A 13,464-nucleotide genomic window follows, 5' to 3' on the forward strand; every position below is an offset into this window, starting at 1 on the left:
CTGCGATGGCGTTTAGGATCAATTGTGCCAGAGTGCATCTACCTGCTATGGTAAGCATTTTGGCCTTCCACCCTTTAGTGGAGTGTTCATTCTATCTAGGATGAATTGGTAGTCAGGGGCTTTAGGCTGAAGTTTTGTGATTGGGAATCCTAAGCATTTTCCAAAGTTAGTAGAGGTTCTTATATTTAGTAATCTGGAGAGGTTGGATATTTCCTCAGGAGTTACATTTCTTGAAAAAAGGACTTTGGATTGGGAGAAGTTTATTTGTTGGCCCAAATAGGTAGAGAGTGCATTAAAGGTGCTAATGATAGCATGGGATGATTTGGTGTTTGCTTCTGCAAACAATACTAATTCATCTGCAAATAGGAGATGGGATAGGTATGGTCCACTTTGGCTAATCTTGATAGGGTCCCAATTTCCAATATTTGTTTCATGGTCTATTCTTCTGGTGAGGGCTTGCATGCATATGATAAATAAGTAATGTGAGAGGGTGTCTCCCTGTCTGATTCCTCTAGAAGGTTCAAAGTAGTTAGTAGGCTGTCCATTAACCAAAATCGCAGTGGTGGTGGTACTTATGCAGTTCATGATTAAAGTGATAAGATCCTGAGGGAAATTTAGGGATTGAAGACATTCTGTATGAAGGACCATTGAGGGTAGTGCCAGTAATATTTGCAATCATAATTTTGTTGCTGGTGAAAGTAGTGAAGATCCTAGATTGCATGAAATGGTTATGGATGCTCTTGGGATGTACAATGAGGGTAACAACCAACAACATGTTGATCAACCTCCCAATGAAGAGGCACAACGTTTTTATGCACAATTAGAGTCTGCTAGTCGTCCATTTTGCGAAGGCATGTCACATTCTGCATTGTCTGTTGCCGTTAGATTGCTAAGTATTAAATCGGATGCGAATATTTCTATAGCGGGCATGAACGCTATGATTGAGCTTATGAAAGAACTTAATCCGAACTTAGACATACCCGATGATTACTATAAAGCAAAAAAATTGGTTTCCAAATTAGGTCTCTCGTCTATGAAAATTGATTGTTGTGAAAAAGGTTGCATGTTGTATTATAGGGATAATGCAGATTTAGAGAATTGCAAAGTTTGTGGAATATCTCGTTTTAAACAGCTTGCCAGCGGTAATAGGGTTGCAGTTAAGGTGATGCATTATTTACCTCTTATACCAAGGTTAAAGAGGTTGTATGCATCACTGAGTTCTGTGTTATACCCCGTATTTTTGCATATTCGGAAAATTCGAAATAATTTTGACTTGTAAGAAATAAGGTCATGTGTTGATTTTAATTAAAATATGTGTGTTGATCATGAAATATTAATGTGAAAATATCGAGGAAGGCTAGGGGCAAAATTGGGAAATTCGGAAATTAGTTTCGGGAATTACAAAATAGGGCCCATAATTATATGGGCTAGAAAGAGCAAAAAAAAAAAAAAAAAAAAAACAAGGCTCAAATTGTTGGGGGTGGCCGGCCATAGTATGATGGCCCAAGCCCACGGGGGGGGGGGGGGGGTCTAATTTGTAGTATTAAAAGATGACTAAGTCATTTTTAACTTGTGGAAAAATCAAGAAACTTGTAGAACATAAAGACCACCCCAACTTTCGGCCATGACCATGGAATTTTAGCTCTTTGAAATCTTGCTCCTAAAATTATTTTCTTGTGATATTCCTACTAATTCAAGGACCCTCTACAACGTGGTGTAGTTGTTTCGGAAGATAGGCCGTTTGTTTCGTCGATTTAACACTTTGGACAAGTGAAGAAGCTAAGAAGAAAAAGGTAAGATTTTACTCATTTTATCTTGGAAGAAATATATATGTGTTGTAGAATATGGAAAGGAATGTAAAGTATGAAAATTGTGTGTTATAGGTATGTGGGTGTGTATGGCCGAAAATGGTGTGATGGAGGGGGATGATTAAAATTTTCTTTGTTATGTTAATTGGGTTGTAGTGGCTTTGTGGAGTAAGTAGAGGAATGTTAGCCAAAAATTTGTAAGAAAAGTAGTTGTTAAGTGTTGTAGGAAGATTTGTGGATTTATGGGAAATTTATATAATTATGAAAATAAATTGTTAAGGTGTAAATTATGATTATTGTTAATGAAATGAGGAGACGAAAATGTGTTATGAATATTTATGTCGAAAATTAGAGGTTTCGGATGAATTATGGTTGTGGTAGAAATTTTGGTATATTTTGTAAATATTATGTAGAATAATATGAAATGCTCCCGAATTGAATTGGAATGATCTTGATTAGTAATGAATGTGAAAACATTGATATTGGTTGGAAATGCGAAGTTAGATTGGAAGTTGTCGCATTATATAGGAAAGAAGACTATTTATGTTAATATGCGTTTTACTTTGATTGTTGGTGTTGTTGATGTTGTTGTTGGTATGGTTGTTGACATTTGGGCCGAGTTAAATCTCGGGGATGTTGTATGTATAGGGGAGATGCTGCCCAAATTTCTGTAGACAAGTATGGGCTAAGATTGAATTCCTAGAGCCTAATAATTAATATTTGGTAAATGTGACCAATTGTAGATTTTGGAGGAAGCGGGATTTGAGTTTGGAGAGGCGTAAAGAGCAACTAAGGTGTGTAAAGCTTTACCTTTCCTTCTCTTGGCATGTCTTAGATGTGATAGGCTTGGATACGAGCCTCGGGGACGACTCTACTCCTAGGAATCCGAGTTTGAAAATGCCCTTTGTCATTCAATAGAATTGAATCCTACATTTCATGTTTTGTTGAAGAAATTGTGTAAGCTTCTATAATTTGCCAAAAGGTTATAGATTTGCTCTAAGACCTTCATAGATGACTCTATAAGCTTAATGTACATAATTTGAGCCCACCACCTCAATTGACCCGAGGTGGGCCCACTATTCCCGATTCCTCTCCTATTATGTATTGACTTATTTTCGAGCGATTTCAAAGGGAACGTTTTAACTACTCTTCTAACTACTAAATGACAATTGTTGTAAATATTCCGTTGAGTCTTATAAACTATTTTGGAACATGGAAACGACCCTAGAAAGATTATTTTTATGTAACCTATTGTGATATACGAAATACACGCACTGTGATTATCGTGCGATTTCATTATTAAGATTTGTTGTCGAGATATTCCATTGAGTCTTTGTAAATGTATTTTGTTTTACATTGCATTTAGTTTCTCACTACTCCACTCGTGGATGTCTCAATGTTTCCTTCACTGAGCCCGGGCCAGGATATGTTGTCAAGCGTATTCCACTGCATTGTTCGCCGTGCCTCGATGTGAGGGGGCAGGTATACATGTACATGGGTTGTGGAGTATGCTGTGCCATGTACAAATATTCTGATATGATATGATACGATATGTTATGGCCATCTGATATGATATGATATGTTACAGAGCTATTTCCTACTCTGGAGTATGATGTGTTGTGGCGCCAGTGTCGGGGTGGCGACCACGTTCTGTTCACCGAGTCCCCTAACGGGGCCGGATATGGCATATGTTTTGCATGCATTGGTTACGTTTTGTAAATATGCATTCTGATATTCTGGACGTTACACTTATTTTTCTGTACTTTCTGTTCCGGTTACCATATTCCATGCTTTACATATTCAGTACATTTTCCGTACTGACCCCCTTTCTTCGGGGGCTGCGTTTCATGCCGCGCAGGTATAGACGCTCGATTTGCTGATCCGCCCACTTAGGATCTTATTCTGCTATCTTGGAGTGCTCCTTTGTCCGGAGCTTACATTTTGGTACATACTTTTCTATTGTACATATGTATATGTTATTCAGGGGTATGACGGGGCCCTGTCCCGTCTTATGTTTCTGTTGTTATTCGTAGAGGTCTGTAGACATACATGTGGGTTGTGTATATGTTTTGGGTTGTTATGTCTTATGATAGCCTTATCGGCTTCCACGCGTTATATCTGTTTATCTGCGATAATTAGTAATGACTTTCGACGTTTATATCTGTATATTCTGTTTATATGCTAGTTTGGGTTATTGGGTACGTACGGGTGTCCAGCACGGACACTAGTTGCGGCCCACGGGGTTGGGTCGTGGCATTCTGCTCCTCATATGAGATGGCACTATGAAAATAGAAGGCCACCCGGTGTATTGTGTCATCCATCAGATGGAAAAGCATGGAAGCATTTCGATAGAAAGTTTCCGGATTTTGCTAATGAACCAAGGAATATTCGATTGGGTTTGTGTGCTGATGGATTCACACCATTTTCTGTCTCAGCTGCACCATATTCATGTTGGCCAGTCTTTGTCACATCGTATAATCTTCCACCTGAGATGTGTATGACAAGTCCATATTTGTTCCTAACTTGCATTGTCCCGGGTCCACGTAATCCAAAAAGTTTGATTGATATATATTTGCAGCCTTTTGATTCACGAGTTACAGAGTTTGTGGCACGAAGGTGTTTTAACATACGACATATCAACCAAACAAAACTTCAACATGCGTGCTGCTCTTATGTGGACTATTAATGATTTCCCTGCCTATGGAATGTTGTCAGGGTGGATGACTGCTGGCAAATTAGCTTGTCCTTGTTGTATGGAAAACACTAAATCGTTCACTTTAAAACACAGGGGCAAGAATTCATGGTTTGATTGTCACCGTCAGTTCTTACCAATGGATCATGAGTTTAGGAGTATGAGAAATGCATTCAGGAAGAATAAAACTGAACATGACTTACCGTGTGGTGAAGTGCCGTGTCATACGCAGCAAGCGATCCTTAATGAGTTTATGGTATGTATTTGGTAGAGTTGATAAAGAAAAATCACAGCAAAAGGGAAATCTTTCATGTTTAAACTGTGACCGAGTTTTCCAAACTAGACACTACTTCTATGTAAACAGATTGCTTATTAGAAAATCTGAACCCAGCAAGTTGTTGATGATCTTAGCAACAAGTATTAAGAGTTTGCTGTAGATTCTAATGTGATGTGCTGTCGACAAAGACTATCGGATTCGTGTCTGAATGAGAATTACACTGAACTTGGGAAAATAGAAAATGAACGTATCAGGTTACTGTGATTTTCATAGTGTTATCTACTCATCAAAATCAGATCAACCTGACAGGATGATCTTTAATACTTAATTACAGAGATCATACAGATTTCATCGTCTAATTTTGTGTTCTTTGTGTAGGCACTTCCGGACATCTGTTTCTCTGATGTTTGTTACATATTTGTTTGCAGAAAAAGTGTACATGGAACCCTGTCGAGGATAGTGTTATTAGAAGTAATTTTACAAAGAAGGTGAGTTCTCGGTTGTCAAACATTTTTTCCGAAGCTCGGAAAAAAGGTCAAAAACCTGGCTGGCTTGGGACAAATTACTGGGAGGAGCTTAATCAATACTGGGCTACGCCGGAGTTTCAAAAGAAGAGCGCCCAAACAAAGGCAGCTCGAAAGTCTGAGAAGGGTGGCTCATTGCACACTTGTGGTTTAGTGTCCATGGGGACTGTTAGGAGGAAATTGGTAATTGTTTAACCATTTGGATGATAGCAAATACAATTACAAATAATAACAAAAAACATTAACTTTGTTTATTTCATTTGCAGCAAGTTACTCTTGGTAGACCACCCAATCGTCATGAGGTATGGAAGAAGACACATACGAAAATTGAAGACGGAAAAGAAGTTTGGGTCAAGCCACGGGCAGAGGATACCTATGTAAGCTCTAAAATTATGTGAAATATATTTGACTAGTAATATTGTTTTTATGGTTATTGGTAAGACATAAGACACCTGATCACTTAAATACTGCAAATAAAACATTTAGTGCTTATTCATGAACTATAAAATGTGTTTCATTATGAATTATTATGGATTGTCAATGTCAATGTCAGTATGTAAGTTAAGAAAAGCACTTAATGCCTGATATCATCGACAAAGCTTAGTCTTTTGTCAAATACACTAAAATATTCAAGTAATGTAAAATATGGTAGAGCTTTCTATTAGTTGTGTTTGTTGGAAGTATAGTTTAGTTTAGAAAGATAGTCGTAAGCATTTTATGTCTCATTTGTTAGTAGCAGCAGTTTTTGTTTTCCACTTTGGTTTATTCTATGGACACAAAATGGAGATCACTGCATTCAGGCTTATAAAATCAGAACTTCCTTAGAAGTCTGATATATTAGCAGTTAGACACAAGGCAATTTGAGTATTTTTACTGATATCTGTTTACTGCTATAATATTACACAGTAGTTTTTTGTTGTTGCTAGACCTGTAACAGAGAAAAGTAGAGGTTAATCTTACCTATCACATTATTATTTATGTATTGGCCAAGGAGAGTTGTAAAACGTTATCTTCGGTAGCTTAACATGTAATATGCAAAAGCATTTTCCATTTGATTAACGAGGAAGATTTTTAGTATCCATCTTCCTTTTTCAAATATGAGATTGTCCTGGCCTCCAATTTTTCTCAACTGAATGAACACTAATACAGTACTTAGCTTTAAGAAATTGATTAAGCAGAGAAGATTTGATTATGAAATTCCACCAAACCTTAGCTTTAACATCTATGCTGATATCCTGTATGGATCTAAAACCAGCCCCTCCTTCCTTTGTAGGACGCAAAGACCATATCAAGCTTTCCAATGATATTTTTTCCTTACTTGATCTTCACCCCAGAAAAAACTAGCACTAAATTTTACAATGAGGAAAATGATAGTTTTAGGAAGTTCAGCCACTGGCAATAGATGGATAGGAATAGAGTAAAGGATTGATTTGATCATAACTTCTCTACCTCCATATGAGAGCATTTTCCTTGCCAGTTTTATATTCTAACATCTATTTTAGATATCACCAAATAAGATCAGTTTTTCTTCCTAGTGTAGAATGGACTAACCAAGTAAGTCAAAAAGAATTTAGAGTGAGCATATCCTAAGGTATTGGTGTGAATCTTATCTTGTATTTTTTGTTTTCCCTTTTCAGAATTTATTTTATATTGTTTATTTTATTTTGGTAAACGATGGAGCCATTTTATTACCAAGAGCAATGAGGCGCAGAAAAAGCTAATGCTTGGACAGAGTCCCAAGTTATCAGTGACAGCAACATCAAACAACATTTCCTCTCTTGACATTATCTTACGGATAGAAATTTAACTGACTAAGTCTAGCAGCTAGTTTCGATTTCGGCCATCCTCTACACAGTCTCCTGTACTATTAATCTAATCAGCATTTCTGCTCTCCTTTGTTTCTGTTAGAATGCATGATGATTTCTCTCTTGCCAGATGAAATATATGGTCCCAGCCATTAGCATAGCATGTTATCCATAGCTTTTCCTCAGTCCATGGTAAGACATTCCTATGATATCCTTGCCATTCCAGTAGCTTACTCCAAATAACTTTTGAGTACAGACATTAGAAAAATAAATGGTCCATGATCTCATCAGTTACTTCACATAATGGGCAGGTCATATGATCAATCATACCCCAAATATGAAGCCTATCTCTTGTGTATATTTTTCCCTGTATTGCAATGTAAAGTATAAAGATCCATTTTGGCATACTGTTTATTTATATACTAAAGTTTACTTTTTATGTAGAATCGGTATAATCAAGCGATGGAGGAGCTCACTAGGAGTCAGTCGACCGATGATCAAGGCAATACAATCATGCCATCGGAGGAACAAACTATCTCCTGTTGGTTGGACGTGGTCGGCGGCGTGAATAAGGGAAGAGCATACGACCTTTGCTCCGAGAAGAACTTTCACCGCCTCCAGTGTGGATTGCAAGGTATAGGAAGTTCTGCCACTGTGTCAAATGAGCAGCTTGAGGAGATGCGACACGAACTTCGGGAACTTGCTAGAAATTATGAGGAGGAACGTAAGAAAAGGTTGGAGGAGGAGCGACGTAGGATAAATCTTGAGTCAGATGTCAAAGAACTCAAGAATCAGGTGTGTAACCTCATCAAGTTGCCTCGCTCTCCGCCCTCGAGTCCCGATCATGATGATGGTGAGGATGTAGAGGATGAGGACGATCAGGAGCATGGAGAGGCTGAAATGGAGTATTAGGTGTCCGTTGTTATTTTTGTTCTAACTTATGTTATTTTGGATTGTTTGAAGTCTAGTGGGATGGTATATGTTTGGATAACGTTGACGTTGGTTGGATTCGTACGTTTTTTGTTGGCTTAATTTTAATGTTTGAATTATTTTGATGAGTTTTTATTATTGTTTTGATGGCTGTTGTTGGATGCGTTTCTGATTCTTATTGAATCAGCTACTGAAATGTTTTTTACAACAGCTGCTACAGTGAAAAATAGGCAATGCTTGCCAAAATATTACCAGAAATATTGAGGGACTTACCGATACAGTCCCTCGGTAACATGTGTAATTGTAAATCTCAGATTTTCAGGTGACTGAGGGACGTCCCTCGTTATTTTTCAAATATCAAAGTGCTTTTCATTTAGCTTACCGATGGACATTCCTCAGTAAAATGAAAAATCTAATTGTTAAATATTTATATTTATCGAGGGTTGTCCCTCGGTGTATTTAAAAATTTAATTTGATTAAAATTAATATACCGATTGCTGTCCCTCAGTAAATGATATATCAATATTATATATATTTTTTAAGTATCGAGAGTCGTCCCTCGGTATATTTAATTTTGCTTGAATATGATGGAAGGGAAGTACCGAGGGATGTGTGAGGGTCTCCATCGGTATTTGCCGAGAGTGTCCCTCGGTATTATTTACCAAGGGTCAAATTCCCTACGAGCTTAGTACCGATGGTATCCCTCGATAAATCCTGTTTATCGATGGACGTCCCTCGGTAAATCCTGTTTATCGATGGACGTCCCTCGGTAAATTCCCTAGGTAAATCAGGATTTTTTAGTAGTGATCCCACCTGACCTGTCTCATATGAAATGCAATATAATACTATTATATATCTCACTGACCAAGTGGCCAGGAAACTGAAAAATTCTCACTGACCCGTCGGCCAGACATTCTGTCTCACTATCCCGTAGACCACACATTCTGTCTCACTGACCCGTAGGCCAGGCAATCTGTCTCACTGACCCGTAGGCCCGGCATATCTGTCTCACTGACCAAGTGGCCAGGCTAAAGAAAATGTCTCACTGACCAAGTAGCCAGGCTAAAGAAAAATATATATGTATATCATGCGTATGCTGAAAAACACTGATTCTGTAACATGTCTCTTCTATCTCTTTATAAACTCAAGGACACATGGAGAGGATATGGCCCCTCAGAGAGAACAACATAACACTCGAAAACTATCCCAAAATATGACAAGCTCTACTTTGACAAATCTCTAGTCATAAGGTTCTTTACGCTCCTACCATATATGGAATCATGCCAAGAAAAGAAGGAATAGCCTTAACATACCTAAATAATCTCTTTCTCAATCCACAACACATCTTAACATAATCCTCTTGCGTCTACAACAAGTGAAATGATACCGTTATCAACAAACAGTGTCGCACTATCATACTTTGCTAATATTATAACCTTCGGAAAATCGGGCAGCACCTTCGCTATTTATACTACATCCCAAAGACCACTAAGGGTCATCAAACAGCCCAATAACAACAACAATCAACAGTAGCAAAAACTACAATATAATCCAATATAACCCTCTTAGATTGCTTTAAGAATCATATCGAGTGACAAGCTTGTTTAACGAATAACAAACGTCATTCAAACCCAAAACAATCCATACTCCTACGCCCCCTCCTTTACTTTCTATTAGTAGATTTCATATATTTTCTTCTCCATTTTTACCACTAACACATGAATAATCCTAATAGTCGTAGTGACAATATATTCAGGTTATAATCCACCATTTACAACCATTAGAAGTCATATTTAAACATTCAAAATTGCTCCTACAAAACAATGGCTTAACTTAACTTATTTCGATGTATCTTGCGGTATTTGGCCTCAACAACTTTACCAAAATTAAATTAAGCTAACACATGATCAAAGGGGTGTTATACATACCTTAATCAGTGCATCCAACCCAAGAACAACAGCTGAATCAGTTCAACTTCACCCTCAATCATGATACAATACCATAGGCTTGCTACTCTTGTAGTTTCCAACTTTCTTGATGGAAGATTTGGTTGTTTCCACTTGTTTGGGCTGAAATTTCGTGGGTGGAAGTTGGGAAATATTCTAGAGGGTTGGGGAATGTTTTAGAGGTGTTGGATGAAAAAACAATAAGGTAAAACCCCTTTTCTAGAGCTCTAGGGTCGGTTTGGACCGACCTAGAGTCTTCGGTTACTGTAGCATCTTGGTTACTATAGCGCGCATTTCTACTCCGTCAGCCTAAGTTGTAACGTCCATAATTCTCTACTCCGATGTTGTATCGATAAGAGGTTTGTTGCGTTGGAAACTAGAGTTGACGAACTTCATTTTGGGCTTTTGAAACACTTTAAAACTCCTAATATACCTAGAAATATACCCCTCCAAAGTTGACCCAAAATTCTGCCTACTTTTTTCCAAATTTTCGACAAACTTATTTTCTTCAATTTGCTTGGTCCCGGAATCTTCTGAAACTCTCCATACATGATATTTATCATTAATCCTACTTGGAAATGGTCATGTCCTTTGGTTTCAAGGTTGTCCTTCCCAGTTACGGCTTACGAGATCGTAATTCATCCTTTACTTCATTGTTACGTACTTCCCATGGCTTGTACCTTCCAAAACTTCATGGGACGTCTTCGATATTCCATTAATACGGTGAAGTACGTGGCATGTTCATGCTCTGAAAGTGCGAGGTGTAACAGGGCGGAGGGGCTTACCTGAATGTTAACATGAATTTCCTGGCTAGTGATGGCTATGGGATCAGCGTTGAGTTCTTCGATACGCCACATGAACACGACCCCACCCGAGTACCCATTTTCTAGTATCTCAAAGTAATCTGTGAAATTTAGTAGTTCCATTAGAGAATTGTGATTAGCTATACGAGTTTCAGTCAGACAAATAACTATGGGATTATTCCATCCAACGATTGCTTTGAAATTGCTTTGGAATTCTGGGTTATTGTAAGCCCTACAATTCCATAGAAGAACTTTCATTTCTTGTTTCTTGTAAGTAAGCGAGCTCCCTCCTTGTGCTAGGGACATCTCCAGGTGTGACAATAAATGGTGTGATAGCCCATTCATTATTGGTATGTCAAGTTCGGGATCATCAGCACAGCATATTTGTGAAGTATCGTCACTGGGTATGTGCAGATATTCATTGCAACACTGAGAGTTTCCAAAGAAATCGAGATGAGGTATTTTCTTGCCTCGTTTTCGTGAAGGGTTAGTGATAGTAGTACGCATGATGGTTCACTACAATTTGGATAGAGAGGAAGGTGGCTTGGACATAGTAGGTTCGAGTTGGGGAGTGTAGTTGGAGGTCCGTGGAGTATGGTAGGTGTTCCGTCCGAAATTCTACCTGGCGGTATGTTTGGTGGTGGCAAGGGCGACGTTGGAGATGGTGTGGGAAGAACGTCGGCATTATTTTGTGGGAGATATGGTTGTTTGGTTTGAGTATATGAGATGAGTGTAGAAGACGAAATGGAAGGAAAGATAGTATGTATAAGGGGTTCAGTTGTCTTGTCATCTCCCTTTTGATTTTCTTAAGTTTGAAAGGGTTTAGTGTCATAGGCTTCATGGGTTTGTTCATGAGAAAGCTTGTATTGTGTGGCGAGGGGTGGGTGTTTATGGAAATATTAAGGGGTCGTTTGGTAGAAGGTATAAGTTGGGATATTCCAGCATTAATTTTTGTATCATATTTGGTAGAAGGTATAAATTTATACCAAATAAAGTATAAAATGCATCCCATGGTATAAGCTGGGATATACCTTCTTATAACACTTATCCTGGGACTATTTTATATCATCTCCTATATGGTATAAAATAGTCCCAAGATATGGGATAAATTACTCCCGGGATTATAGTCCCGGTATAATTTTGACCATGCACCAAACGAACACTAAGAGTATTTAATGTTGTAGCTAATATATTCCTAGACTGAGAAAGGCCGGAAGTTTTAGGGGATAATTCCTGACTGTTGAGTGGAGTCTTGTCAGGAGTTGTTAACAACTTATACTGCGCAACATTTATTGTCGCTGATTCATGGGCTCCATGTTTTAATTTAGGCTTGGGATTGTGTTTTGGTATGGGTGGCTTTTTATTTCTTTTTGTTTCTGATGTTGTAGATATTAGGTGGGGTAAGGTAGGTTTTGGAATTAGGTCTGTGTGTGGCGTGCCGGACGTGGCATTGGTTCGAGGAGTTGGTGGTGAGGGTTTATTTCTTGTTTGGGGTGATGTGTTTGGGGCTATTTTTGGTAAAGAGAAAGGTATGGCTTTTTCAGTGAGATGGGTGTTTACTGTTGACTTCAGGTGGTATGTGGAAAGAAAGCTGTTGTCGTCAAACCTAGAAATTAGGTTAGTAACAGTCGGTGTTCCTGTTTGCGAGGACGTGGGTATGGTGGATGGGGATTTTTGTTGTGGGTCATCTGATATGGTTTTTTTATATGTGATGATGTGGAGTTGGGAGATGGGGGAGATGGGGATGCGAGTTTTGGGTCATCATCAATGGTTGGTTTGCCTTGGTGTGATATGCCACGTCAGTGTTGCTGATCTCCTTGCTTGTACTAGGTCTAGAAACCAGTGTTTTAAAAGGCATTTTCGAGGCGAGTCCCGAGACGAGCCGTACCAAAAATGTCCCGGAGCGATGGGTCGGGGCGAAAGTCTCCAAAGGCGTACGCCTGGGCGTTTGGGGCGAGTTTTTTTTGTTAGGGCGTGTTGGGGCGTAAGCCCAGAAAACTTCTTCAAACTAAAACGAAATTTGTTAAATAAGTCCTTAATATAATGCCCAAATTCTCAAAAGTCAACATGTAATTACTCAAATGTTTTAAAAAAGAACTGAAACATTAAATTTAAAAGTCAAGACCTTTTTTTTATTGCTAGAATGTCTAATATATATTCTTTTTCAATTATTTATCTTGTCTTCTACCATCTCAAAAAAGTAACGAGCAGTCACTTGTACTTGTAAGTAGCATATAATAGATTGTTCTAATTAGTTTTTTTGTGGGGATGGAGCATATATATATATATGGGGATGGAGCATATATATATATATATATATATCACTTATTTATAATTTTCTTCAATTTTTTACGCTATTTCACCTATTTAAAAGTATTTATTATAATTATATCATTTTGTAAAATACTAAAAATTAAAACCCCATGGGGCTTACGCCCCGTGCCTCGGTATATATATATATATCACTTATTTATAATTTTCTTCAATTTTTTACGCTATTTCACCTATTTAAAAGTATTTATTATAATTATATCATTTTGTAAAATACTAAAAATTAAAACCGCATGAGGCTTACGCCCCGTGCCTCGGGGCTTACGCCTCACTGAGGCAGACGTAAAACAACCCGCCTTACACCCTCGCCTTTTAAAACACTGCTAGAAACTCACTCCATTGAATTGT

The 13,464-nt window shown here is 38.1% G+C and overlaps 1 protein-coding gene across 1 annotated transcript; it reads left to right on the forward strand.

Annotated features, from left to right (window-relative positions):
- Window positions 1-5: 5 nt before the first annotated feature.
- On the forward strand, window positions 6-8,145 carry LOC132599690 (uncharacterized). Its single transcript, XM_060312966.1, has 6 exons — window positions 6-50; window positions 281-378; window positions 643-1,162; window positions 5,206-5,484; window positions 5,568-5,678; window positions 7,551-8,145. Exons 1-6 carry the CDS (start codon window positions 6-8, stop codon window positions 8,016-8,018), a joined length of 1,521 nt encoding a protein of 506 aa, XP_060168949.1. The 3' UTR covers window positions 8,019-8,145.
- Window positions 8,146-13,464: the final 5,319 nt, after the last annotated feature.

Source organism: Lycium barbarum, chromosome 6 (genome assembly GCF_019175385.1).
Source record: "Lycium barbarum isolate Lr01 chromosome 6, ASM1917538v2, whole genome shotgun sequence".
NCBI lineage: Eukaryota > Viridiplantae > Streptophyta > Magnoliopsida > Solanales > Solanaceae > Lycium > Lycium barbarum.

What these genes read in the sequence shown, in the direction of transcription:
- LOC132599690 (XM_060312966.1), top strand. Translation starts at nt 6, where the DNA reads ATGGCGTTTAGGATCAATTGTGCCAGAGTGCATCTACCTGCTATG. An exon ending in GCAAATAGGAGATGGGATAG is followed by an intron (nt 379 to 642) that starts GTATGGTCCACT and finishes TTCTGTATGAAG; the next exon opens with GACCATTGAGGGTAGTGCCA. An exon ending in GGACTGTTAGGAGGAAATTG is followed by an intron (nt 5,485 to 5,567) that starts GTAATTGTTTAA and finishes TTTCATTTGCAG; the next exon opens with CAAGTTACTCTTGGTAGACC.